At 37.1% G+C, this 26,349-nt stretch overlaps 1 protein-coding gene across 1 annotated transcript; it reads right to left on the bottom strand.

Annotated features, from left to right (window-relative positions):
* Window positions 1-315: 315 nt before the first annotated feature.
* On the bottom strand, window positions 316-25,771 carry ppp1r9bb (protein phosphatase 1, regulatory subunit 9Bb). The gene is made up of 10 exons (XM_051914216.1): window positions 23,859-25,771; window positions 10,750-10,882; window positions 9,466-9,586; window positions 9,261-9,365; window positions 6,361-6,496; window positions 4,220-4,369; window positions 3,658-3,711; window positions 2,915-3,144; window positions 2,121-2,217; window positions 316-1,980 (listed from the first exon to the last, which is right to left on the bottom strand). Exons 1-10 carry the CDS (start codon window positions 25,257-25,259, stop codon window positions 1,927-1,929), a joined length of 2,481 nt encoding a protein of 826 aa, XP_051770176.1. The 5' UTR covers window positions 25,260-25,771; the 3' UTR covers window positions 316-1,926.
* Between the last annotated feature and the right edge of the window lie 578 nt (window positions 25,772-26,349).

Here is a 26,349-nt window from a genome sequence, read left to right as displayed (position 1 = left end):
AAGAAAGCCTCTGGTATCAGACCATTGAGGGCTGATTTTTTTTTTTTTTTTTTTGAGATTTAAGTTATTTGTGATTAATAATTATACATTATCAATTTGCTCCCTCTAGAGGTTAGTAATGCACATGGTCATGTTTGAACTGCAAAGCAGTCTTAGATACATCCGAGCTTTATATGTTCATTGCAGTCAATCTCTTGAAAGATTTAGTCCGCCTAGTTGAAAAGTTTAGGACTATCATTATGTCCATGCAGTTAAGTTATTTCGAGCATATGAAAAAGCATATTGTCTCACTTGAAGAAAACAAAGCAACCTTGGTTACAAATCCACAGTTGACTGTTTATTTCATAAAAGCACATTAACAAACCACATGAGTGTTTTCCATACAAGTCTTGCACTGAAAAAAAAAAAAAGATGTTTACATGCCTCATCGTTTTAATTTAGTCCCAGTTTAAAGACTAATGGTGACACTAAATCTACAATCACAATCATTTATAGTTCTTGGTTCCTTCATACATTTCACATGATTATTTTAACAAAATGTCTTGCTTCCCATAGAATGTGGAATTCACTGTCGTATCTAGGACATCTTTCTCCAACAGCTAGTCTAAGAGCTGTGCTCTGTATAAGGTTAAATTATACTGAACAATTCATGAGGCAGGTTCACTCCAGGCAGTAGTATGTAGATAGTGTCCTATTTTTTTTTAAATATATCCAGATTTCATGAAACTATTGCCTCTACAGGTCAATCTCTTTCAACTGCATTTAAATGTAAATCACACTCATTAAAAAAGAAGAAAAAAATATACACATGTGGAGGCCAGTCCCATAATCATACATGTGTCTGTTATAGCTGAACAAAAGAACAGTTTCACTGGTAAAAAGTAAGTAGCAAACACCTTTTTTTGCCTCTGTAAAGAAGGTTCAAGGGGAGGTCTAAATGAACACTGGAGAGTGACAAATATGGAGTAATACTGAGAAAAAGGCAGCAGTTGGTTTTTAAGGTTCAAGTTCAAAACCTTGCACAAGAGGTATAGGGTGAACTGATATAGGTAGAATAGAGGCAATTGGAGAGAGAGAAACCCCTTGAAATCTGGCTATATATAGTAAGGCTAAGCTAAGTATGTTGTTTTTAATGACCACAAAATATTAGCTGAAATACATCCTCGACTGGTTCTTTAAGAGTCCATTTATCATTTTGAGTCTTTTCTATGTTCCTCAGGTTCCGTCCCTTCCATACCGTGAATGATGTGCTTCCCATTTTATATTAATATATACTTTTTAAGAATCTAGACAAATCATACTTATTGTTTTATCACATTTAACAGTGCCTCCTAAGGACAGCCCCGGAGAGACATTAGGATAAAAGGGAAAAAAAGAGTAATGAGACTTTTAAGGTACAGCAGCAAGTGGCAGGTCATTACTGGAGTTTCAGAAACAGATGTCTTCAAACACAAGATGTTGTTTTCACCCCTTCTGGTACAATCAGTGCCTCTGTTTCATTAATCTCAGAGCTGAAACTGGAAAAATGTTCCACTGTAGTGTTGTTAATGAAAGATCAGTCTTCCGTTCTGCCACATATGTTGTTAACATAACTTAAAAAAGACAACAGATTTTATTGTGTACATTAGATTATTACAGGAACAACTTTGGCAAAACTATCAATGACAGCCGAATCATTATCTAGAGTTAAATATAAGGAAAATACAAAGGGTAAAGCGCAAATACTGCTGGGTAAAACAATTATTCACAATACTATGAATGAATAAAGAAAAATCTCTAAAACCATAAAGAGGCTGAAATTAAGATATGGAGGAATGAAACTCTTGGGCTTACTGACAATAATAAAATGGACAAAAGTACAGATTCTCTATTTCCCCAGTTCCAGTACATTTACATTAAAGTAGTTATAATTTAAACCATTAACTTTTACGATGGATCCAGTGACTTCAACTCCTCGACCTGTGATCCAAGATCTATTACCTGTAAAAAGAGATATTTCACATGACTGCTTATATTGAAATGTCTAAAATGCCATATTTATGCATGGTATCATTGATTTATTAGCAGTAAGCAAAAGGATTTGATCATTACTAAATATTATAGAAATGTGATCACTCTACCTTGTCTTGGAGTTGTTCTGTGTCCTCCTTATGTGACACTTCAGTCTCCTCTAGAGTTTTCTGCTGAGCTGTTTTCTTCTTCAGTAAGTCAATCTCCCTGTATAAAAAAATGGAAGTCAAAAGACATTGATTAGATTTCTGAAATTTAATTAAATACTTAAAAAAAAGTTAATTAATCTCTTGGGTGTGAATCTTGGGCGATGACTAAAAGAAAAAAAAAATCTAGTTTAAAACACAGAAAAGTCCTTAGAAATGTGATCTTTGTATTCATGTTGGTTTTATATAGTTTATAGCATTTGTAGTAAAGGTTGTAATTTTTATTTAATGATGAAAAGTAAAGATTTCCTTGCATTTTAGATACATGTGATGTGAACATATTTTTGGTAAAGGTTTCATTCTTTAAATAACTTTTTAAGAAAAAGATTATAACAAACCTTCAGTTTTTGTTACCATAGAAGAGGTGTATCCAGCTCATTTCATTTTAAATAAATTAATTGATCCAAACAAAAATGAGTGCCAGATCGTGGACCCTCTTACTGTTTATATAAATTGCAAAGGTTTTTTGTGTCTCTTTAGTACATATGCCTTCTAGAATGCTGCTATGTAATTCTAACTGTATGTTTTGTCTATTTAAATGTATTTATTATCCTTGTACATAAAATGAACATTACATTACAATTAACAAATAGCAGGTGAATATCTGAACTTATATTAATCTTTAAAGAAAAAGGTTAAAACTAAACCAGTTTAGTAAGAATGTGGATGTGGATTAGTATCTGTGTGTTTTCTCTCACTTTTGCTGATACTCTTTTATAAGGCGTTTGGCCTTGCTGTATTTGCGCTCTAGAGCCTGGTATTGAGCCTGTGTTTCTTTCAGGTGCTCATCCACAGCCTGGCACAGACTCTGCGCCTCCATCCAATATCCCTCCAGCTTCTCCATGCGCTCCCGATTCTCCTGCATGTTACGCTCCATCTGGGCTTTTTCAGCACGCCAGCGCTGTTTCTCCTGCTCTGCATGATTCAGCTTAGACATAAATGCAAAACACATGATAAATGCAAATAGATGATTACTTTCTTAGACTCGTCATGCAAATAGTAACATAGATCAAAACTTTACAAATGTGAAAAGCCAGAACTTTTTGTCAGAGGAAAAACTTCCATTTGTGTTCTTCTGAAAACTGTGGCCTAAATTTGGAAATTCTGCCATCATTTACTCACCCTCATTGCATTATACTGCAAATCTTAATGATTTTCTTACTTTTGTAAAACAGAGAATTTTGCCAAAATGAAGAATGTATAATACACTGATAATCTTCCCTTCCACCAAGCTCTAAAGTTAAAACTAATGTATATTCATACATTCAAACTTGGTGCCTCAAGGTGTGTTGTGTCAGGTTTGATGTCAACAATGTCATGATTGGCAGGTTTGGAAAGAAAAGTAAGTTATTACAATTTTCTCTTCATCCTAAAAAAACACAGAATTTGATTAGACATATGATGACCAGTTATCATATCATCATGAAAAGGGTTATCATACCTTCCTCTTGAGCTGTTGGATTTCAGCCTGAGTCACAGCATGTTTGATCTGCAGCTGTGCCAAAGTAGTAAACAGATTAAAGAACGTAACTAAATCTTCTCTTTTGCAATGACAAAACTGCCAGTTTAATGGAAAACAAATCAAAGTTTAAATGGTCTAATCAGTGTGTTAGACCATGAGGAGTTTGTCCCTTCAAATTGTCTTTCTACATACATAAACGTATATGTACTTTTTCATCATACACAGTAGTACAGTCATTTACCAATTTCAGGTATAATATTTTTGTTACAGTTCAGTTCAGCCCTTACATAATTGGGGCATTGAATTGAAAATTGTGATTGAACCGGTTGCTATACAAACTTGTACTCTGTTAAAATTTAATGGTAAAATCTCTTCCGTCTCTTTGTGTTATCTATCTATTTAAAAAGCTGAGAAATCATTCATTTTTACTTGCAAGTATAATTAAATGTGGATACACAAGTAAATTTTTCATTAGATATTGGTCAATACAATGTTTCTGTATGTTTTAAAACCTTGTTGTCTAGCTCAATTTGTGTCTTACTTCTTTATATTTGTGAGCAAGCTTCTCAGGGTCCACTTCCACCGGTGACAGCATGTCCTCATTTTCAGCCAAGTCAAACACCTCTATGGCACTAGGGTATGTGGGGCTCATCTCGTCTTCTTCATCTTCATCAGTGCCATAATCACCTGGCTAGAAGGGAAGGACAAGGGAACAGCTTTTTGTCACAAGTTTTAAACAAATTTTTTAAAATGTCCTGATGAACAAAAGAAAAATAGTCCCCAACACTTTTTGAAACATCGTGCAGTACAGATGCATCTAATACAAAAACATGTCTAGTTGACTAGCAGAGTATTCATTTCGTTTGTGTTAAATAATAGGCGATCTGGTGCTGGAATGTGTTGTTTGTGAAATCATGACGAGTGCTCGTTGCCACCGTTATTAGTGGCGGTGACTCGTGCATAGACTAGCTCTTCAATTTAGCGCTAACGACTGCGAAGACTTTCTATTCATTCCGTTGAAATCGCAAAACAAAATGCACACAAACGTGTGTCTGCTCTTGATATACAGTCACTGATAAACATCTTTGGTTTTAATGAGAAAAAAATAAACTATAAAAGGGCGGATTAGAATCCAGAACTTCTTGCATGCTTAACAAAAATTCTACCACCAGATCATTAGGACTCACAAACACTAATAGCGGATCTATGTATTATGTATGTGAAGAATCTCTGGACATGTTGTATTATAGTAGATGTAAGGATGAAATGATCACATTAAGCACACACTCCTGTCCCACCCACTTTTTAAAACAAAGTTACGCCAATGGATAAATCACTCTTCCTTTCTAAAATCAAGGCACAGATATGGTGTTATGGCAGCTGAAGTTTAATACCAGAAGAAGTGAGAACGAGTGACAGCTGAAGTTTAATACTTAATGTTAGTGGTCTTTCACACATAACACATGTGCATTTAAAAACACAAGATGGTCTCGGGATGCATTATAGATTAAATGCAATGTATCCACCTTATTTTTAACATAATGGCCTTATTTTTAACATAATGGCAAATTGAACGTGTCTGGTTTCCGGTGTCACCCGCTTCCAGGTATTTTTAGCTTTGTACTGCAAACTGGTAGGCCTATTTCTTACCATATTATTTTTTTATGCATTGTCATCATTATAAACACACGGGTTTGTAGCACAAATAGTTTTTATGGGTTACTGCACTTCCAGTTATTTAGCTTACTTAGGTGGATACAATACCAAGTCTTGTGTCGCTATAATAAATGTAACAACATGATATTGCATTAACTTGAAATGACAAATGTACCTCATTTGCTTTTTTTTATAATCATATTGGCCTCTTGAAGAACAATGTGAGTGTATGGAAATTTAAGAACAACATGGCAGATATATAACACCAAAAAATGTCAATGAATGTGGAGGAAACTTTTACGAAATCATTCAATGTAGATACACTTTGCAGTCTTCCATGTTGGATTATAACTCATTAGATGTTTCAATGCTGTTTAGTGCTCACAGAATTTCTATATCAGTGGATACCACTGAGGGGATGACGTCTGACCCCCCTTAGCTGGGACAGATCTGATTGGGTGGCTGTTGTAATGACACCTTATCATTATGCAGATGATGATAAAGATAACGGAATCCTGGTTTATCTTGCTTCACATTTCACACTGCTCACAATTTACCCAAGGTTAACAATTAATACTGGGTATTCATAAGCTGGCGTTTCACATTATACATTCCTAAACCCTGTTAGCGTTCTTATTTGCGGTGTCAGTGTCATTGGATAAGTGCAGCCCACGACCTGTTTACATAGCTCTATCATTGAGCATCCTCGTATTACCGACTGTACTATTGTGTTTATACTGAATAGACATTTCGGACTATAAAGGTAAGAAACAAGTGGCCTCTTCTTCACTCAAATTGTCACGTTTTCTGTCAGCATTTGACATTCTTATTCTCAAACGCTGAATTTACTGTTTATATACAATGCGCAGTGTTTCCGTGACTGCCCAAAGCAGGCAAATACGAGTACACGATTAGTTGTCTGTTGCTAAGCCTCTAGCTGTATGCACAATTACCTGATTACAGACTGTTAAAACAAACGAAAAGGCACATCAAACATTGTTCTAATAACAGCAAGTACACACAGACCTCTTCCTCATCGCCCATGTAGTTGCCATATCGTTGTTCCATCATCTCCCGTTGCCAGCGCTCCTGTTCAAGGGTCTGCTGGATGAGCTGGGCGACTTCACTTTGCTCTCCTGGCTTCTCTCTCCCAATAATAAACCTGGAAACAGAGGTGTTTATCACGCACCTTGAGGTATTCTAAAGTCTTTACTTTTGTCTGTTAGTGCTTGCGTATACACTAGGCTGAGAGAGAAATTAGTTCTCTTTCTTTTTACTTCTACTTTTTTCCTTTAAAGGGGTCATCATACATTCTCATACATTTTTTAATCATTTTACTTTCTCCTGAGGTCCACTTATAATGACCTTTAGAATTAAAAGGTCTGCTTTTTGTTGCTGTGCCTTTAAAGAAACACTCCACTTTTTTTTTAAATAGGCTCATTTTCCAACTCCCCTAGAGTTAAACAGTTGAGTTTTACCGTTTTCGAATCCATTCAGCCGATCTCCGGGTCTGGCGGTACCACTTTTAGCATAGCTTAGCATAGTTCATTGAATCTGATTAGACCGTTAGCATCTCGCTCAAAAATGACCAAAGTTCCAAAGAGTTTCGATATTTTTCCTATTTAAAACTTGACTCTTCTGTAGTTACATTGTGTACTAAGACCGACGGAAAATGAAAAGTTGCGATTTTCTAGGCCGATATGGCTAGGAACTATACTCTTATTCCAGCGTAATAATCAAGGAACTTTGTTGCCGTACCATCGGTGCAGCAGGCGCAATGATATTACGCAGCGTCTCTCACAAATGTCTCCATGGTTGCAAGGCACGCTCCCTGTGCAAGCAGGGGGTCACAGGCGCTGCGTAATATCATTGCGCCTGCTGCACCCATGGTACGGCAACAAAGTTCCTTGATTATTACGCCAGAATGAGAGTATAGTTCCTAGCCATATCGGCCTAGAAAATCGCAACTTTTCATTTTCCGTCGGTCTTAGTACACAATGTAACTACTGAAGAGTCAATGTGTAAATAGGAAAAATATCGAAACTCTTTGGTCAGTTTTGTGCGAGATGCTAACGGTCTAATCAGATTCAATAAATTATGCTAAGCTATGCTAAAAGTGGTTCCGCCAGACCCGGAGATCGGCTGAATGGATTCGAAAAAGGTAAACTCAACTGTTTAACTCTAGGGGAGTTGGAAAATGAGCCTATTTTCAAAAAAAGTGGAGTGTTTCTTTAAGATTACAGTGTAAATGCCCTTTTTGCATTCTTCAGAATCAGTAACAGTCTGTGATTCAACAGCTTTGCATTACATAAAGACAATCTGCACTGAAATGTGTTGCTGCAAGCTGCAGCTGCTCAATTCTAATGCTGGGGCTCTTCAGAAAGGATATGCATAGTGGTAGGTGACAATACAGCCAAGTACAGATTTGGCGGATTATAATTATAAATTATTCTAATTAAATGTTCTTTTTTATTTGTGCCTTTTAAAAAGAGATCTTAACACCATCTTCTTTTAAGGGCATTCAAATTATGAATAGACAATATTTATAATGATATGATGGTTAGATGGCAAAAAGATTTACTGTTGTTTACTTGATAAAGATCCCTCTTTACTGCTCTGCCTGCCTTCATTTATATTTATCCATCCTCAATTTCCTCCCTTCTCTTTGCTCCTACATTGTGAGTGTCTCTTCCCCCCCAGTGTCTGGTTTCATATAACCCTCTCCTTGTTCTGGCCTCTCCAGTTAACACTTATCTATCATAATGAAATGTACTATTCTTCTCTTCTAAATACAAGCTTTGTAACACATTATAATTACAACTGTCACAATGACCCCCATTGGCTGAATGCTGAATGAACTAAGGAAAAGAGCAGGGAAATATACATATCCCATATCAGAATGCAGTGAACCCACGTCATTCTTAAAAAACACTTAAAGAGCAAAGTTTTAAATCAGTGGAAAGATTGTATCAAAATGTTCATTTCACCATGTTATTGAGGTAGATATGGGTACAATGTTCCCATAACAAAGAGAGCATGCAAACATTACACACAGTACAGCTGCAGGCAATTGTACAATATTACACAAGTGTAATGACAGTGCGCAACCTGCCCTGAATTCGCACAATGCATAAATATAAAGTAAGAGAATTTGAAATAAAGCAGCTAAATGTTGTAAAAATCAAGCTGACATGGAGTCAAAAGAACAGGCTATAATTACTTTGTATTTATTGCAGCCTTCAAGTCTGTCTGGGAAGTTACTACTTCTTATGATTTCGGAAGTTGTAATTATGATGTGATTTGTCCAAGTGATTTCGGTAAGGGAACAAAGTATAAATGGGGCAATATAATATTTATTTTTCTTTTTTTGATTTTCCCGAAAAACACAGGAAGCTGTTTTGGCACCAGTGTGACAAAATGAAAAGCAAAGGATACACATTAGATAAGTAAGTGATGCTTTATATATTGTATTTTAGAATTCTCAAGGTGCCACATGAGTCATGGGAAATGCAGTTTTGTCACATAAATCTGTTGTCTGATGAACAAACTAATTATACTATAGTAATACAAACTAATGATATAGTTAAAGTTCACAATTAAAACGTAATTATCACCAATACCAATTACCGATACCATGATTTTTTATTAACGGCCCCGATTTCCAGCAATTCACACTGATAATTACAACATGGTGGTGTTCATGTGAGCTCAACTCATTAACATAACCATTGCATTATTAATTTAAGGTAGCATATGATTAATTCAATACTTGTGCATTAAAATACAGCGGTGTCTATGGACTAGATAACATGGTAAATATAAAAGGTAAGAAACTGAAAAAATGGGACTTAAATGAAATAAAACTATATCAGCACAGCAGGAAGGTGACAAGTCTGTTGTAGTGGTCTATATCTAGCTGGTCTTACCGAACTGTGCCAGATGTGTTTCTCAGGACAGATGCAGCAAAACTTTGAGTTACACCAACCAGGCTTGTTCCATCCACCTCCACTATCAAATCATTCACCTGGATCCTGAAAAAGATGAATGCGAGCAATGTGACCATTATGGAATGAGTTTCAGTAATCAAGTCAAGAATTAACTATGATGCTGTGGAATATGCATAACATCTACCTGCCATCCCGATGAGCTGCCCCTCCCTCTGTGACGGTCTTGACGAATATGCCAAGCTTCTCCAATCCCATGTCAGCTCCAGCACCCATACCAATAATACTGATACCCAAACCCTCATTGTCTGTTAATGGACAACACAAAATGGAGAATTCATTCTTTAAAACATTGTGTACAATGGCCCCAAAAATGTATTTGTACAAGTCACACTTTAAAAACTATAAATATAATTGCATTCAATAACAAAATATCAAACCAAATCTGCAAATAAATGGTTTTTGGCGTGACTTTTTAAGCAACTTGCGTTGCAGTGATTTTTAGTTTATGTATGTAAGTCAGTTCCTCTTAAGGTTACACAGGTTTAGTTCATCAAAGTATAAACATGTTCCACTCACCTTTGTGTCACAATACTTATTTGTCTTTAAAACAGTAAATCGATTGTGGTACCATCTCAAACCTAACAAACTTGTTTTTGTGAAAGATTTTTGCTTGAAGTGTTCTTGTGTACTATATACTCTATGCTTACATTATACACTACTGTATGTAATCAACCATTGTCAACCGTGTATGTTTTTTTTCTAAGGGTGGATTTGGAATACAACAGTCCTCGCTTTGTTTTTGTTTTTTGTTTTCATCATCTGAGTACTAGTATACTACACTGTGATAAATTTTTTCAGAGTAAGCACACTGCTAAAACTACTTATAGTACAAAATGGTTCAGTATAGAATTATTGTGAATAGAAGTATTGTGAAACGCACCTTCCTTTCCTCTTTGATGTTCTCTCTGTTGAGTGTTACTCTTTGACTACACCTCTTTCGTTCTCCTAGTGTTTCATTTTCTCTAAAACACACTTTTATATGTTAAATTGTGAATATAGTGAGTACTGTTACTCTCACCTGCGCTTACACTATTCCTACATCCTATGTCATACGGCGGAACTCGACTCGCTTGTGAACGCGCAGATGGATGTTACCAGAAGCTAGTGATTATAGTCTATAAAGTTATAAATATGGATTTTTTTTGTTTTTATTTTTTTACAAAAATGCATAGCTTTGCTTCAGAAAGCCTTTATTAACCCTCTGGAGATATATGGATTACTTTTATGATGGATGGATGGATGTGCTTTTTTGGGTTTCTAAATATCGGTTACTATTCACTCCCATTATAAAGCTTGGAAGAGCCAGAATATTTTTTAATAAAACTACAATTGTGTTTGACTGAAAGAAGAAAGTCATATACACCTAGGATGGGTGAGTAAATTATGGGATAATTTTCATCTTCATTACCTTTCTCCAGTTCAACGGGGAACAGGTCCAGCCTTTCCACACGTTTCTCCAGCTCATACTCAGCAGAAGCAGCCATGGGGTCCACGTCATCGTTCCTCCTGTCATAGTCCTCATTGGAATAGGTTGTGAACACCTTAAAAAAGAAATTTGAAATTTTTCTTAAAATCTAAGCTCCAAATATTATACACTGATCTGAATTCAAATACAGGTTTGTTACTGTTTACCAAAAGAACTCTTAAGTGTTGCATGCACTTTGATTGTAAACATAATTTTATCTACAGACTGATGCACTGACTGTGGAATTGAAGTGGCTCTCTATTGAAAGCAAAGCTGTGTGGGCAGAGCAGGTGTGCCCACTTCACAGCACTTGAGGCTTCACTGCTAGTTTTATATAATCTTTTTAACGTGGGTGCAGCCTGCGCCAACTTAACCTGGCCTGAACACACATGCAGGCACATAGACCTCCAAACAACGTGCTTTTTTATGCTGTTTTCAGAGTCTAGGGCTGTGTCTCATTCTGCTTCCTAGTGCCCTATTTTATAGGGGAGCAAGATTTTACCAGTATACCGGGGGGGGTGCAGTCCATATAGGGTGGCAATCAAATAAGAGGCGATGTCACACCTAATTTCTACTTGTTCTTATTTTTCACAAGTGCATTTTTTCACACTTTCCTTTAGTTTAATTTGAAAGCTCAAATGATGTTATCCAACTGTGTTTTCACAGGTTCCTCTGCATCCACTTAACAATACGTGTCATTCACTTCAGGTGTTTTAAATGTATACCATCTGTTACAATGGTCATTTGGTGATTTATATTGTAACAGATTGTGGATCATGGTGCTGTGATCTAGTTTTGCATATTGCAAAGTTATAAAAGAAAGATCTCACTTGACCTTTTTCACTTTCTTAATACGTGTTCCTGGTCTTATTATGCATTATTCATCCGTACCTGTTATTCAAAAGGACAAGTGGTTTAGAGAATGGATGGATGGACCAAACAAACAAAAATGGGCTTTAAAACAGTACTATAAGGTATGTATTCTTCAGTTTCCTGTTCGACTGTCATCACCAAGCCTTTTATTTTTTTCATCTACCTGTCTTATAAAGACTACTTTAAGAATCCAATCAATTTTCAGTGGATAAAATCAAGAGCTACGTTTTTTTTCCCTTGAATATCCCGTTTCACTCAGAAATAAATCACATTATGAAAGTTAAATTGACTGAATGGCATTTCCTGTTATGTAATAAAACAAAAATAATACCAGACAGTCTTTATTCCCCAACACCAGACAACCACCGCCATCCTAAATCCTCATCCCTCAATTTCACTCACTCATGTCCTGCCACATCCATCCCACTGTTAGCAGTACATCCCACATTAAACACATCCCCTGAGAGAAAAATTGTGCTTTACTCCCATCTGTGCTTTAATTCCACCTGCACCTTCCCCACAAGCAAAACAGCCCATGATGCATCACATACAGCAGCTGAGACCAGCTAACATTGCCATATGATTCAGTTAGACTCTGTGGCTGTGATTTTTTGTGGTGCCCGATGGACACAAACATCGGACTAAGGAGGGGGAGGATAGAGAATGAGTGAGTGAGAGAGAGAGAGAGAGAGAGAGAGAGAGAGAGAGAGAGAGAGAGAGAGACAGTGGTGTTCCAGTTGTGCGAGAGTGCCAGTAGGTCACATCTCAACAGCAGATGGTCAGGAATACCCCTCCTCCGCTCAAACTGTCCCATCCTGGCTTTGTTGCCCTACTAAAGGTATGCATGACAATTATTCTACAGTAAAACCCATTATAGGAATTGCTGTTTCTTGCTCAAGTGTTGCATGAATCTCATAAAACTTCAATACATCATGGTCATATTTCAACAATCCCACCCACCCTTAGGGAAATAAATAAATTATATTTTACATAAACAAATGTAAAATATATATTTCTTACAGCTTACTGTGATGTGAAAGTCTCAATCTCATTACAATTTATATATAAATTTGTTTTAGTTTTGCATCACAATAATAAGAGTTTTAGGGGGAAGCGCTTAATTATGATGCAAAAAAATGGTTGCTGAAACACTTCAAGACTTGAAATCACAAGACACTTGTAACAATGAACGAAAAAATTAGATGTTTTGACAGGAAAACCCATATAAAGGAATACTGCAAATAGGCTGTTGGAAAATAATAAATCCAAATAAAATGGTTGAAAAAGTTGCCCACAACCACTGACATTTTCTACTCTGCTTGAGGTCAGAAACATGAGAGTTGGAGTAAGATTGGTTCTGTTCCAGGTGACAGGAATAGACTGCTGAGCATTAAAAGCACTCTATGTTTCTGCTAAAACATGAGGCAGAGGTTTTCCAGAGTTTTTTTTTTTCTTCCGTTTCTCTTCCAACACTCCTTTTACTAAAATTTCTTACTCTTCTAAAAATCTACATGAGCCAAGCATAAAATATATGTTGCACGGTACTGACGATATTATAAAATATTACAAAATGTGATGTATTTATAAAAATAAAACAAAATATAAAATAAAATAACAATAGGCTTTTTATGACGAACGTCACATGCACAAACAGGAAAACTGGTCTCATTGCATCCGTGTTAACGGAACTGACGTCAATATCTATGGACTTTTATGGTAATCAGCTTTTTTTATTTTTGCTGTTTTATTCGATTTAAATATCTAAATGTAAGTGAGAAGACTTTTAGATATCAATCCACATATGCGATGGACATCGGTTATGCTTATCTTTGCTCACTTTTTGAAGGCATCTTGAGTAAAACAACTCTATATTTAACAAAGCACATACAAAAGACCAGAACCAGAAGCGATGCTACCTATTTTACAGAATACGGAAGTTTGTTGTGCATAAACCCCATTTGTTGCAAGTGATGCAATGGCGCTAACAACGCCAAGGTCATGGGTCCGATTCCCAGGGAAAACAATGTATCCCTTGAATGCAACTTATGTCACTTTGGATAAAAGTGTTTGCCAAATGCATACATGTAAATTAATCACTGGAACAGGGGCCATCTTACTGCATCAAAGTAAGGAATTTCACATTTTCTGGCCACATCATGGATATTAGCTTAATATACTATCAGTACTGTAGCTCATACAAACAAAGCTTTCCCAGAACAAATATGCAAAATACATGCCAAAAATAGCATATTGCTGAATTTAGGCAGTCATTCCTGCATCTATATCCTGCTGATCTGAGGCTTTATTCAATAATGTAGCATATGGTAAGATACTGCAAAGCAGCTGGATTTTATCCTAATGATTTGCTGGGATTGGGTAAAGAATGAGGGAAGGATGAATGAACCGCTCCTGCTGTTCAAATCTGATTAATATGCGCTTCCTCTAGATATACACCTCTCTGTTTTAATTATACATGATGAAAATCATATTATTAAATGCATTAATAAGCAGCATTTTTAAGCTAGCATATTTGATTAAGGTTTGAAGGCTGAAATGTGAAGTAGGGCAAAGCCACCTTGATGTGAGTACAGTCAAACTTCCTGTACTGTCCCTCAGGGACCGAGGTGTGAGGAATGTCCCTCTGTCTCACTCACAGACAGTTCTAGGCTGTCTGCATGATCATGATGTATCTGTCAGTTGTCTACAGAAATGGCTCAAAATTCCAGGCCAAATTCACTGCTAAACATTCATTCCTTTAGTACTTTAAAACATACCCAAGCCAATATTCACTGCCACTGTTTCTTCCTGATATTAAACACAAAATTAGATTTTAAATAATGTGCTTTTTTCCAAGCAATTACAATCAATAGCCTTGAAAAGCCTCAAAGGGATGCAAGCACCCTAAAATTACTATAATATAAAAAAGTAGTCCATACAACAAACATATGACCATAATACCACACTGAATGGGCAGATTATCAGAGTATAACATCAATTTTTGGTCTGTTCCTCTCCAAAGCTTGAGCTCCTTTTTATGATACTTTTATGGTGCTTTTTAATTTCACAGTCTTGGTTCTAAAAATGGTATCACTTTTGTTTTGATTTTGGGATGAAACATGACCCAGATATTTCTTCGAGAGTTACACTCACCTACTTATAACTAATAAAAATGCTTTTTGACTACACTCGAAGATTAAAAACAGGGTATTGTGTAAGTATAAAAGAATTTTCCATATAGATTTTTCACGGATGTTTTACCCATATTTTGTTTTACACATTGCATTGTGTTGTGTTTTAGGGTTCATACCTTTTGCATTTTCCCCCCACTGTTTTTTTCTTACAGTGTAGAGATAGATAACATAACAATCATTTCACAAACTTCAGTGGCCTTTCTCACCAGATACATATTAATTTACTGATACTCAGGTTTATAACTAAGTTACATATAGCTTGCGTAAAAATAACTTACATTTAATGAATCTGGACAACAGGGTAAGGTGTAAAAAAGATGAAAATGAAAAAAAAAATGTTGGAAGTTCAAGCGTTAATGAAAAATGTTGAAAGTTTAAGCGTTTGGTGTGCACAACGCCTTGCAGGGGAGCACTGACAGCGACAATAATGCTATTTATAAGCACTGCCAAGCCACTGAGAGAAAGAGAGATGGGGAAATAAGTGAAAGAGAGAAAGAGGAGAAAAATAGGATTAAAATGGGAATGATTGACTTGGCAGTCAGAAAATTAGAGAAGATGACAGTCAAAAGGAATACTATATGAACTTCACAGAATATGTTCATCTCAAATAAATATGGGTTGAAGAAGGACACATAGAGGAGAAGAAGTGAGCAACTGAAAGAGGGGCAGAGAGAGAGAGGGAGGGAAGAAAATGAGAACAAAGCGGTTAGTGTGAGATCTGCCTCTTAGGTCAGCCTCAACTCTCCAGCCTAAAGAGAGGGAGAGAGAAAGAGAGGTTTAATAAAGACCCAACACCCTAGCCAGCACAACAGGCCTTGTGTTTGACGGAGAGCTGTTAAATTCATTTAGGGAGAAAACTTTGTCCCAAATTCTGTCCGCAAATAAGAAAGGGGGTGAGAGAGAGACAGAGAGAGTGACACGGCCACTTACTGACCAACACAAAAGCAGCCACAGCTTGGCAGTGACTGAATGCTGTCTCCTCGGCCTGCAGCCTCTATGTGATCTCACACACCAGTGAGAAACCCTGTACAAAGACTCCAGATTGAGAACCGATTACTTAAAAACACTTTTTACTTGATTTAATGGTTCTGGTTTTGCATAGAAATTCTGATGCAAAGTAAATGCTCTTTTTTTTGACAGTGACAGTGCCAGTGCCATATAGACCACAGAGTCCTGCATGTGAATTTGCAGTGCAGGTGCGGGTCGGGAATCAATAGGCATGGGCACACTGTGGGTCCAATAGCCAAGACTATTTTGACTCAGTTCGGTACCCACTGATAGGCAGCTGCTTTCAAATAGTCCATCAAAGGTTTCTAATTACAACGCGATTTGCAGCATTGAGCATTGTAGCTAATCGTGCTGCAACGGAATTGACTGAAAGCTCCAATCATTATAAAGGGAGAGCTCATGGCTCACTTTCTGTAGCCTATATAATCTATTCACAATTTGAATAAACATTTTTTTTTTCATGCTGCTAAGAGGACCAATGGCCACATTTACGTTGCAAAGCTTCAGGAAAGACAACTGCATTTAAATGCAGATTGAATCTGCTAAAATATCCCAGATATTATATGACAATAAAGGCTCATATTTGGCTTTTTTTTTTTTTTTTTCTTTTTTTTTTTTTATGGAGACCTCTAAGCGTCTGTATAGCCTATGGTGTGATTTATGCACATTTGTTCAAAATAGCCTGTTTGGGAAAATTGGGAAAAAGTTTTGTATTGTTTACACAATGGATGCATCTTTTTTCTGTTAATTATTACTTGCAGAATGTCTAATGTTGGTTTGATTGCTTGTGTTACATGAGAAAATAAATCATTTGTCTACCTGATGTAGTAAATTTAATTCGGGTCATGGTCTTTATGTCAAACGGGTCAGGTCAGGTATGGAATTAAATTAATGCTCCTGTCGGATAACAGAAATATATAAAAAAAAATATTTTATAAAAAATAAAATGTAAAAGTTAAATTTTGTTCTCATAAGTTCATGTGGTATGAACTAACAAAAAAACTATTGTATTTGTACTACTCATTAACATGATTTTAAAATAATACTCATTGTATATCACAATATCTTATGCATGAATTGAAAAGTGACCTTATTTAAAAGTATTGTTGCTAAATGTTAAATATTAGAAGATATCGAACCAATCAAAATCTATGTGAAAATAGCTCATATCTAATAAAAAAAAATTATGTGTATATGTAGAGCATCTCTATTAAGACTATGAGCTCCGCCCCTCACTTCTGCTCTGTGGCTGCTGTTCTGAAACTGTTGGCGCAGCTCTCTAGTCTGCTGATTACCAGGGCAATCATTTAGTGATTGTTTTCACCAACAGAGGGGGCTTCAATATAGTCACATACTAACTATTCATGTTAAAGTAATGCTGTTTGTATGTACTCTATGGGCCCTATTTTAACGATCTAAGCGCATGGTCTAAAGCGCACGGCGCAAGTGCACTTAGGGCATGTCCGAATCCACATTTGCTAGTTTAATGACAGAAAAAATGGTCGGCGAGAAAAAAATAACAAAAAAAAGTACTGCACCATTGACTTTAGATCAGGTTTCAGTTGGTCAATGGCGCAGTCTATTTCAGTTGCCTCAAAATAGCAACACGCCAACAACGCGCCTGAACACACCTCGTTTTCAGACCAGCACACCACAAATTGGCGCAAATGCATTTGCTATTTAAGCAACGTGGTGCAGGATGTGAAAATGATAACTGTGTCGGGCTGAAACTAGCAAAAAACACTTGCGTCGCACCTGGCACCGCATTGCACCAGGTGTATGATAGGGCCCTATAAATGCCTGAGCAGGGTGCGATATTGTTTTGCACACAAATTTAAGCTTTCCTAAATGTTCCGCCATAATTTCTACACACGTGGATGAACGTACACCCTGATATGTATAAAGAAATTTAATTAAAATTACACTTGCAACAGTTACATTTGCAGAAAGCACAAACCTTGTGCTCAAAATTAGCCTAAAAGGCAAAATAATATGACTAGGGATAGTAAAGATCCATTTCCAAAAACACAAACATACAATAATATTTGAAAGTTAGAAAATAAAATTAATATGTAATATTTGAAAGTAAAAACATTTATTGCAAAATGTTAAAATTTTTTGCAATTAATCGCATCTAATCACACCTAGTTTTTAATATATTTTTATATTGTAATACTTTTACATTGAATATCCAAAATAATGTAGAAATAACATAAAGACAGTATATTTTAAATATTTGTTTAATGGCATCTTTTTACTAAGCTCTATGAATGAAGGCCAGTGTCACTGATACAAGTATTGATACTGATGTCTCTATTACATGGATTTTTTTTCTCAATTTTAACCATTAATTATAGCCATTCAACATTACAGTATAATGGAAAGCTATCGATTTTAACATTTAATAGGCTTTAAAAATATAACAACATAAACCCATTGTAATAAATATCACATTTAGCAGTGCCTTTAATATATCAGGGCTCAACGCTAAGGTTTTTTTCTACTGGCCCAGCCGGGCCAGTTCAGATTAATACCTGCCTTGCTAAAATGCACAAAAAGTGATTTCATGAATAATTTTTGTATCTGTGCAGTTAATAAACAATGAACAGTCTTCAATGCATAAATTATTAATTGAATATAGATTAATCCTTATTAAAGCTACAAAAGTAATTCAGTCAAGAGCTTTTGTTCTTTGATTAACATTAATGACAAACAACAGCAGGATTTATTAGGCTGCTGTCACTTTAAGTCTTGAAGCACATGACACGGATCTAACACACATCCTATTTTCTCACAACTCTTTACGTTCATTTAACACTTTTTAACTCATTTAAGACTGTGCTTAAGAGGATACTCAACAAAATGGGAATTCTGACAATTTTGTGTTTTTGTCCTTTCAAGCGTGAAAGAGATTAATTAATTAGGTCTATGTGGTTGCTAGATTGTTCTGGTGGTTGCTAATGTGTTCTAGGTAGTTCCTCACTGGTCCAGTTCAAACAAGTTTTACCTTTATCATCAAACAGCCTTTTGTGTTGGTCAGTTTGATCTGCCAGATCAAAATCTGATCACTCAGAACAGTAATAGCACACCTCTCACCAGTAAGCCACAACTTAAGGCAGGCATTCTCATTCTCAACCCTCAAGATCCACTTTCCTGCAGAGATTAGCTCCAACCCTCATCAAAAAACACATAAACAAGCTAATCAAGGTCTTCAGGATTACTAGGAAAGTATAAGCTGTGTTCACAATCGCCCCCATACACTCTTTCACTATTCCCTACTTTAGTTCACTAATATAGTCCAGTTAAACAAGTGAATGAAAACGAGTGAGTGCGCCAGAAGGGCTGCTGCTTTTGCATAGTTTGTGCTTGCTGTTTAATAATCATTTGAAACTTAGCAAACTGGCAGCTCCATTATTAATGAAAAGATTTATCTTGAACTTTGTCATGGAAACTAGCATGTATAAACCTTAATTAAACTATTTAATAATTAAAAAGAAATATATACCTATATGATATTACGCTGTAGTAGCCACATTGGACCAGCAGTTTGGAAAACGGATGGATGGATGATTCAGCAGCAGGCGTCACCTTCTAACGAGACATGGGTATTCATTCACCATGACTCTCACAGTGCGTTATGGGTAATCTCTAGCCAATGAGTGTACATTGGTTCGACACTGTGCATTATGGGATTAAATTAATTAGTGCACTCGATAACGTCCACTATGGTTTGGGACACTACTACAAATGGCTGTCCCCTCAAATAGTGCCCTATTTAAGGGTATTTAGGGGGCATTTCGGACACAGCCATAGGCATGCAAGTTTGATCAAGGTTGGAGCTAAACTCTGCAGGAAAGTGGATGTCGAAGGCCAGAGTTGAGAACCCCTGATTTAAAAGGTTAGTTCACCCAAAAATGAAAATAATGTCATTTATTACTCACCCTCATGCCGTTCCACACCCGTAAGACCTTCGTTAAACTTCGGAACGCAAATTAAGATTTTTTGTTGAAATCCGATGGCTCAGTGAGGCCTGCATAGCCAGCAATGACATTTCCTCTCTCAAGATCCATTAATGTATACTAAAAACATATTTAAATCAGTTCATGTGAGTACAGTGGTTCAATATTAATATTATAAAGTGACGAGAATATTTTTGGTGCACCAAAAAAAACAAAATAACGACTTATATAGTGATGGCCGATTTCAAAACACTGCTTCATGAAGCTTTAGAATGTTATGAATCTTTTGTGTCGAATCATGATTCGGATCGCGTGCCAAACTGCTAAAATCACGTGACTTTGGCGCTCGTGTGGAACGGCATGAGGGTGAGTAATAAATTACATTATTTGCATTTTTGGGTGAACTAACCCTTTAAGACATCATTCGTAACCATATAGCACATACTGTGTGGAATGAACTACACTAAAGTTTGAAAAAATATTTTTTTCAATTACTATAAATTACTACAATACAATACAATACAATACAATACAGTATTACTACAATACTATAAACATATTGCTATTTTGAAACCACAGAACATATTGCACAAAGTGAATGAGCAATAGCTACACCCTGAAATCAGAAAATGACACAAAAAGCTCTTTCTCTCCTGACAAATCTTTCTCTCATCCTTGTCTTTTGGTAATTTATCACTCCTCCTTTTTTCCCTCACACTCACTTAACATCTTTTTCTGGTTTATTTAAAAAAAAAATACTTTACTCATAAAAAAACTACAGGATCATTGTGAGTTTGGTTCTCACAAAGAGCATCAGCACTGACTGTTTCAAATGAGCTACTGCTTCTATGTGGGTATCAGATCTACCCCTCAGTTTCATCTATTCATAGGTCAGCTATTTTTACTCTTACCACTTACAGGAGGGGGTTAATTATGTTTTCACATTCCCTGCATCTGAAAGACTCACACCTTTCTCTCAGATGCATAATGGGGCCGCATGTTCACGCTTTTAGGCATCCGTACAGAAACAGGAAGCTCATAATTACTTAATGCTAATATATTTATAATTATAAAATATTTTTTAAATATTATTAGTTGTCTAATAATGATGTGTAAGTTGGATGAACTTTCAAAAATGTAGCTTTACATTGGCATTAAAACCTTTTTAGACTTTTACTGATCACATGTGTCTACCTCTAAATGTAGTCTGCGTTGTCAAATCATAAAACATCTTGGACCCCCATTTTTATATTTCTATTAAGCGCTGACCTCTTGTAAGCAGATGACCAATGTTGAGTAAGTTACTCAAAAAAAGTAATTAATTACTAGCTAATTACATCTTCAACAGTGTAATTAGATTACTGTAATAATTACTCTCTTTAAAACATATTGCAATTACTTTCTAAATCACATATCAACCTCGACCAACTGAACAATGAAACTGCTATTTTAATTCTTTCAAATAAATAACATTTAATTGCATAAATTATCCTTGAACGACCAAAATATTTAGAGGTGCAAAGTGTAAAATTTGGGAGGATCTATTGACAGAAATGCAATATAATATACATAACTATGTTTCCAGTGGTGTATAAAGACCTTGCATAATGTACCATTATGTTTTTATTACCTTAGAATGAGCCATTTCTATCTACATACACCGCAGACCCACCCTCCATGTCAAGTCACCATTATACGCCGGCATGTTTCTACAGCAGCCCTAAATGGACACTCTACAAAGCACGTTTCATCACTATGTTGTTCTTCTTCTAAATTGTTTGTTTTTAGAGGCAGCTTGCATCATCACTACATTGAATATGCACAAAGTAGTAGTAGTAGTAGTAGTAGTCGTCTTTATTAGAAGCAGAGACCTTTCTTTGTTAGAAGTAAGAAGAAACCTCATTGCTTGACTGGCTAACGTACTCTCTGCTGTCTCAACCGACGACATCTTTGTCTTGTGTCGGCCAGACGGCCACTGTAACTTCTCTATTTTGCTTCGAAAGGGAGGGGTGAGCTGCCGTTGGTTGCAGTTCGCAACCTCACCGCTAGATTCCGCTAAAATTTACACACTGCACCTTTAAAGGTAGAAAGTTACATTAAAAGCATGTTAAATTTTGATGTTAAATCCACTATTGTTTTATATAGAATTGTTCTTTTGTCTATACCGTATTTAATGAAATTACATCAGAAGTAAGTGTTAAATTAGAGAAAAATTGAGAGTGATCCCTTTACTTTTTCAGGGGGAAAAGTAATTAAATTACAGTAATTAATTACTTAGTAATGCATTACACCCAACACTGCAGATGACCAAAATGGATGCTAATACCAGATGTAAACCGGGTAATATATGTAAATAATTTGCTCCTTGCTATTGCTAGTCGGTGACAGGTTGTATAGTTTAGGGGGAGGGACATTCTTAATTCTTGAGAGAATCTTATTGGACACAGGGTCCTGAAAGGATCTGTTGGTAAATGTTGGTTCAGTTTCATGTTTACAGAGATATAGACAGAACTGGCTACATCCTGAACACAAGCAGGCCAGCTGGGCTGATCAGACACATTGTCTGAGATATGTTTGTTACCTCAGCCATTGATGTCAGGTCAGCAACTGTCCTGGATAAATGTCACACCTAATCAAAGAGAGAAAGCCCTTGGGAAAGAATAGATGCCAAGGCAAACCGACTGACAGTCTGGATTATGTTATATTCTATTCAACTCATTCAGTCTGTGCCAGTCTGCAGCCACTAAAAGCGTACCAACAGTAACAGTAGTGACCGAGGCTTCTATGTATGAATGTATGAAGTTCATTCATTCACTCAGTCCAACACATACACCAGTCCCCAGGCGACCATTTTAAGTGAACCAGACCCATCTCATTCACTTTAATAAACATGAAAATAAAACAGAAGCAAAAAACACATAACATAAAATAAGAACACAGTTCATTTAAATACAGATTAATCAAATGCTTTTTCAAAGTATACATTTTAATGTGCATAAATCTGAAAAAATGCTCAGTCTTCTAATTAAAAAATCATTCAATATTTCTAATGTCTAATTAATATACAAAATATACATAAACTTAAAACCTTCCCCTCCATTATATCTCTTAAATTTCATTAATAAATAAAATGTCATGTTTGGTTATGAGATTTGTGAGAACCGTGGTGTTTGATGTCAACAATGCAAATTACAGCAGAAGATTTTCTGTAAAACATTTAAAGTTTGATCTGTTCTTCACATAAAGCTGTCATGTGTCTCCATAAGACCTGGAATATATACCTGGAATATATAGCGCACAATTCAAATGGACTACTTTTATAATACTGTTATATATCATAAAAAATTTTCCGTCCTTTTTGGAGCTTGACAGAACCTATATCAGAGGTACTTCTCAACATTTTGGATCCAAAGGCTCCCCAATAGGCTATTATAGATATTTATGCTGTAATTATGCTTTTTTACCAGCAGAAACTGAAAGTATTGATATATTAAAGAAATTAATTAATTAATTCATTATGTGAATCCAGTTTCAAGAACTGTGTTCTTCAATATAAACAGTGGTTATTAAGATGGTAAAACGTGATTTCAATTTACACCTTTGTGTTTTTTAGCATTTTAAAGGGATAGTTCACCCAAAAATTAAAATTTAGTCATCATTGTCATCATCAGTCAATGGCTACCGTCAACAGTTTGACTACCAACATTCTTCAAAATATTTTCTTTTCTTTTGTGTTCAACAGAAGAAAGAAACTAATACAGGTTTGGAACAACTCGAGGGTGAGTAAGTGCTGACAAAATTAAATGCTTTTAAATGATCCTGATGCCCCCTTGGAAGTTTGCCTCTCACCCTGGTTGAGAACCACTGCCCTAGATGGAAAGGGCAGCTTAGATGTTCTCCAAAATATTTATTTTGCATTCTGAGGAAGAAAGAACTTCATGCTGGTTTGAAATCTCATGCAGGTGAGTAAATGATGACAGAATTTTAATTTGTGGTGAAATATTCCTTTGTTTAAACTCACCTTAATAGGCGCAATGCTGAATTTAATTTTCCGGCTCGGGGGCGGATCCTCCTCCGTAGGTAATCCAGGAATCTCAGAGCAGCTTGACTCTGGCTCATATACTTCATCTTCATCCTCCTCATCCTCAAGCTGGCTACCACCAGAGTCTTCTCCAACTGCGCTGTAGGCACTGATATCCACCAAATCAGCTGTAGAGTAATCCTCCTTCAGAGTCCCATCATCACCCTCCTTCTTACTGACCCCCACTGATGGATGAGCATGTCCATCTTCACCCTTCCTTCCAGTGCTGGTGATGCCAGACTCCATAGTGTCTCTCTCCAGGGCCTCTCCATTGGAAGTAACTCCCCCATTTCCCAAACTATGGACATCAGCAGAAATAAGAGTACCTTTTGCCTCTGTGGCATTGGCCTGTCCTGGCTTACACTTATCTAGAGTCTTGGATTCATTGGCACTAGATTCATCCTTCTCCCCTGTCTTTTTCTCTTCCAATGACTCCTTATCCAAAGCTGTGAGACTGTCCTGAAGCTCAGAGGCTCCATTAAGGCTGCTAAACCTCCCATCTTGTTCCTCCTGGTGCTGGTTAACCCCATCCTCCTTGTTTGCCCCGGAAGGAAAGGCGCGTACCCGTTTGGTGATGATTTTGGAGTTGAGCGCACCGACCCGGCCGGTGACCCCGCGCAGAGGCAGAGGCAGCGGGGGCGTGTTGGACAGCCGGTGCAGGTTGTTCCGCAACTCGGCGGCCCGCTCGAACACGGCGCTGAGCTGGCTGACGGTGGGCGACACGGCCTCGCCGGCCCCGCCGATCGCGTCCAGGCTATCCAACGACTCCGTGCTGCCGTTAAAGCGCGCGACCACATCCAAACGCGACGCATCTTGAAAGCCCGCGGCGCGTTCTTTCTTCAGTAATACGCGATTAGAAGCCGCCTGCTTCTCCTGATGCTGCTGCTGCTCAAAGATCTTCCTCGTCTCCTGCAGCTTGGAGTACCTGGGCGACGCGTCCGTTTTGCTATCGAACCGGTTGACGCGCTCAGAGACGCTGGATCCTAGTTTGAGCAGCGCGCTGTGATCCACGTTCTCGTTTAGGCTGCCAGCTCGCGGTAGCGTGAGACGCACCGCTTTGCCGTCGCCGTTCGCCTTTTGCGGGTCTTCAGCCTCGGTGGGTGAGGATGCGCCCATTTGCATGAACATGTTCTTGATGCGGTGCACGTTCGAGCCGTACGTGCGACCGCGGCTGGTGGGCTTCGGCTTGCCATCCTGAGCGTCGCCGTTATTTAAGATATCGTTCGCCGGCTTTAGCGCTTGAATACCCGCCGCCTCGTACGCGTTGCGGTGAGGAGAGGGGCTGCGGAGCGCGGTGGTGCTCGCTGGCTTGGAGGAGGATGAGGATTCGGTCTTCATCATGGTCTGTTAGGCTTCTCCGAGGCGATGCGATAACAGCATCTCTGAGTCGTTGGCCCAGACGTGTTTGTCAGGACAAAACTGTCGCTGATGAACAATAATGTGCCCTGGAATATGATGAAGAGAACAGTGAATTAATGCCCATGAATGCGTGTAGAGTGTCCGTCAGCGGCATGGCACAAGCAACGCACCATCTTCCCGTCTGTGAGAGAAAAAAAACGCTGATTAATGTGTAAATCACACATGCATTCGTGAAAGACTAAAGGAGAAACTAGAACACCGAAGCGCGCTGGATTTTCACGACAGATTGTGCATTTATAATCCGATCGTTTTGATCTCTTGATTTAGTCAGCTGCAGATTTCTGCCTTTCCCACTGGTGCTGCAGCAGCGCAGCAGAGATACAGGGTCATAGAGCGCGTCTCATTTCACACCCTCTCTGCTCATAGATTTTTAAGGGGTCACACAATTAATTCCTCATACCAGGGCTCCGTAAAATATAGCCTACCACTGAGCCTCAACAATAAATTTGGTTTTTGGTTGTCAATTTTAGTGTTTTGTGTGTTAGATACAAATTAGGTCTACATTTTTAAAATATTATATTATATTATATTATATGCTAACACATGAATTTGCAAATTCTGGATGTTACATTTTTTTTAAGCTATACATTCCAATATAATAAATTAAAATAACAATTAACAAAGGTTTCTCTTTTTTGTAGGCAAATAGTTTTTTTTATATGTGGATTAAAAACCCATTTTCTGTTGTTTTGTCAGATTCAATCCCTGAGTCAAAAAATCATTGTAAGTATATGCAAAATATAAATATGGCCACAGCTGTGACTGCAGATCACATTCTGTAGCTCCTAGTTGCTACATATCTACAGTGGGGGGAAAATCCATGTAGTGAATTATCTGACCCTGTGTCAGCTGTACATAAACATATCTTTTATAGCCTATTAGGTATTGACTGCATGACAAGATGTGCTACCATATTTACCACATTTTATGAAACATTGATGAGATGTGTTATGTTGTTAATGACAGTTTAAACTAACGGGAGGTCATTTTGAGCAGATAGGTCAGACAATTT

This window comes from Ctenopharyngodon idella, chromosome 12, assembly GCF_019924925.1.
Source record: "Ctenopharyngodon idella isolate HZGC_01 chromosome 12, HZGC01, whole genome shotgun sequence".
Lineage (NCBI taxonomy): Eukaryota > Metazoa > Chordata > Actinopteri > Cypriniformes > Xenocyprididae > Ctenopharyngodon > Ctenopharyngodon idella.
Note: the sequence above shows the minus strand (reverse complement) of the source record. Positions and strands in the feature narration are given on the sequence as shown.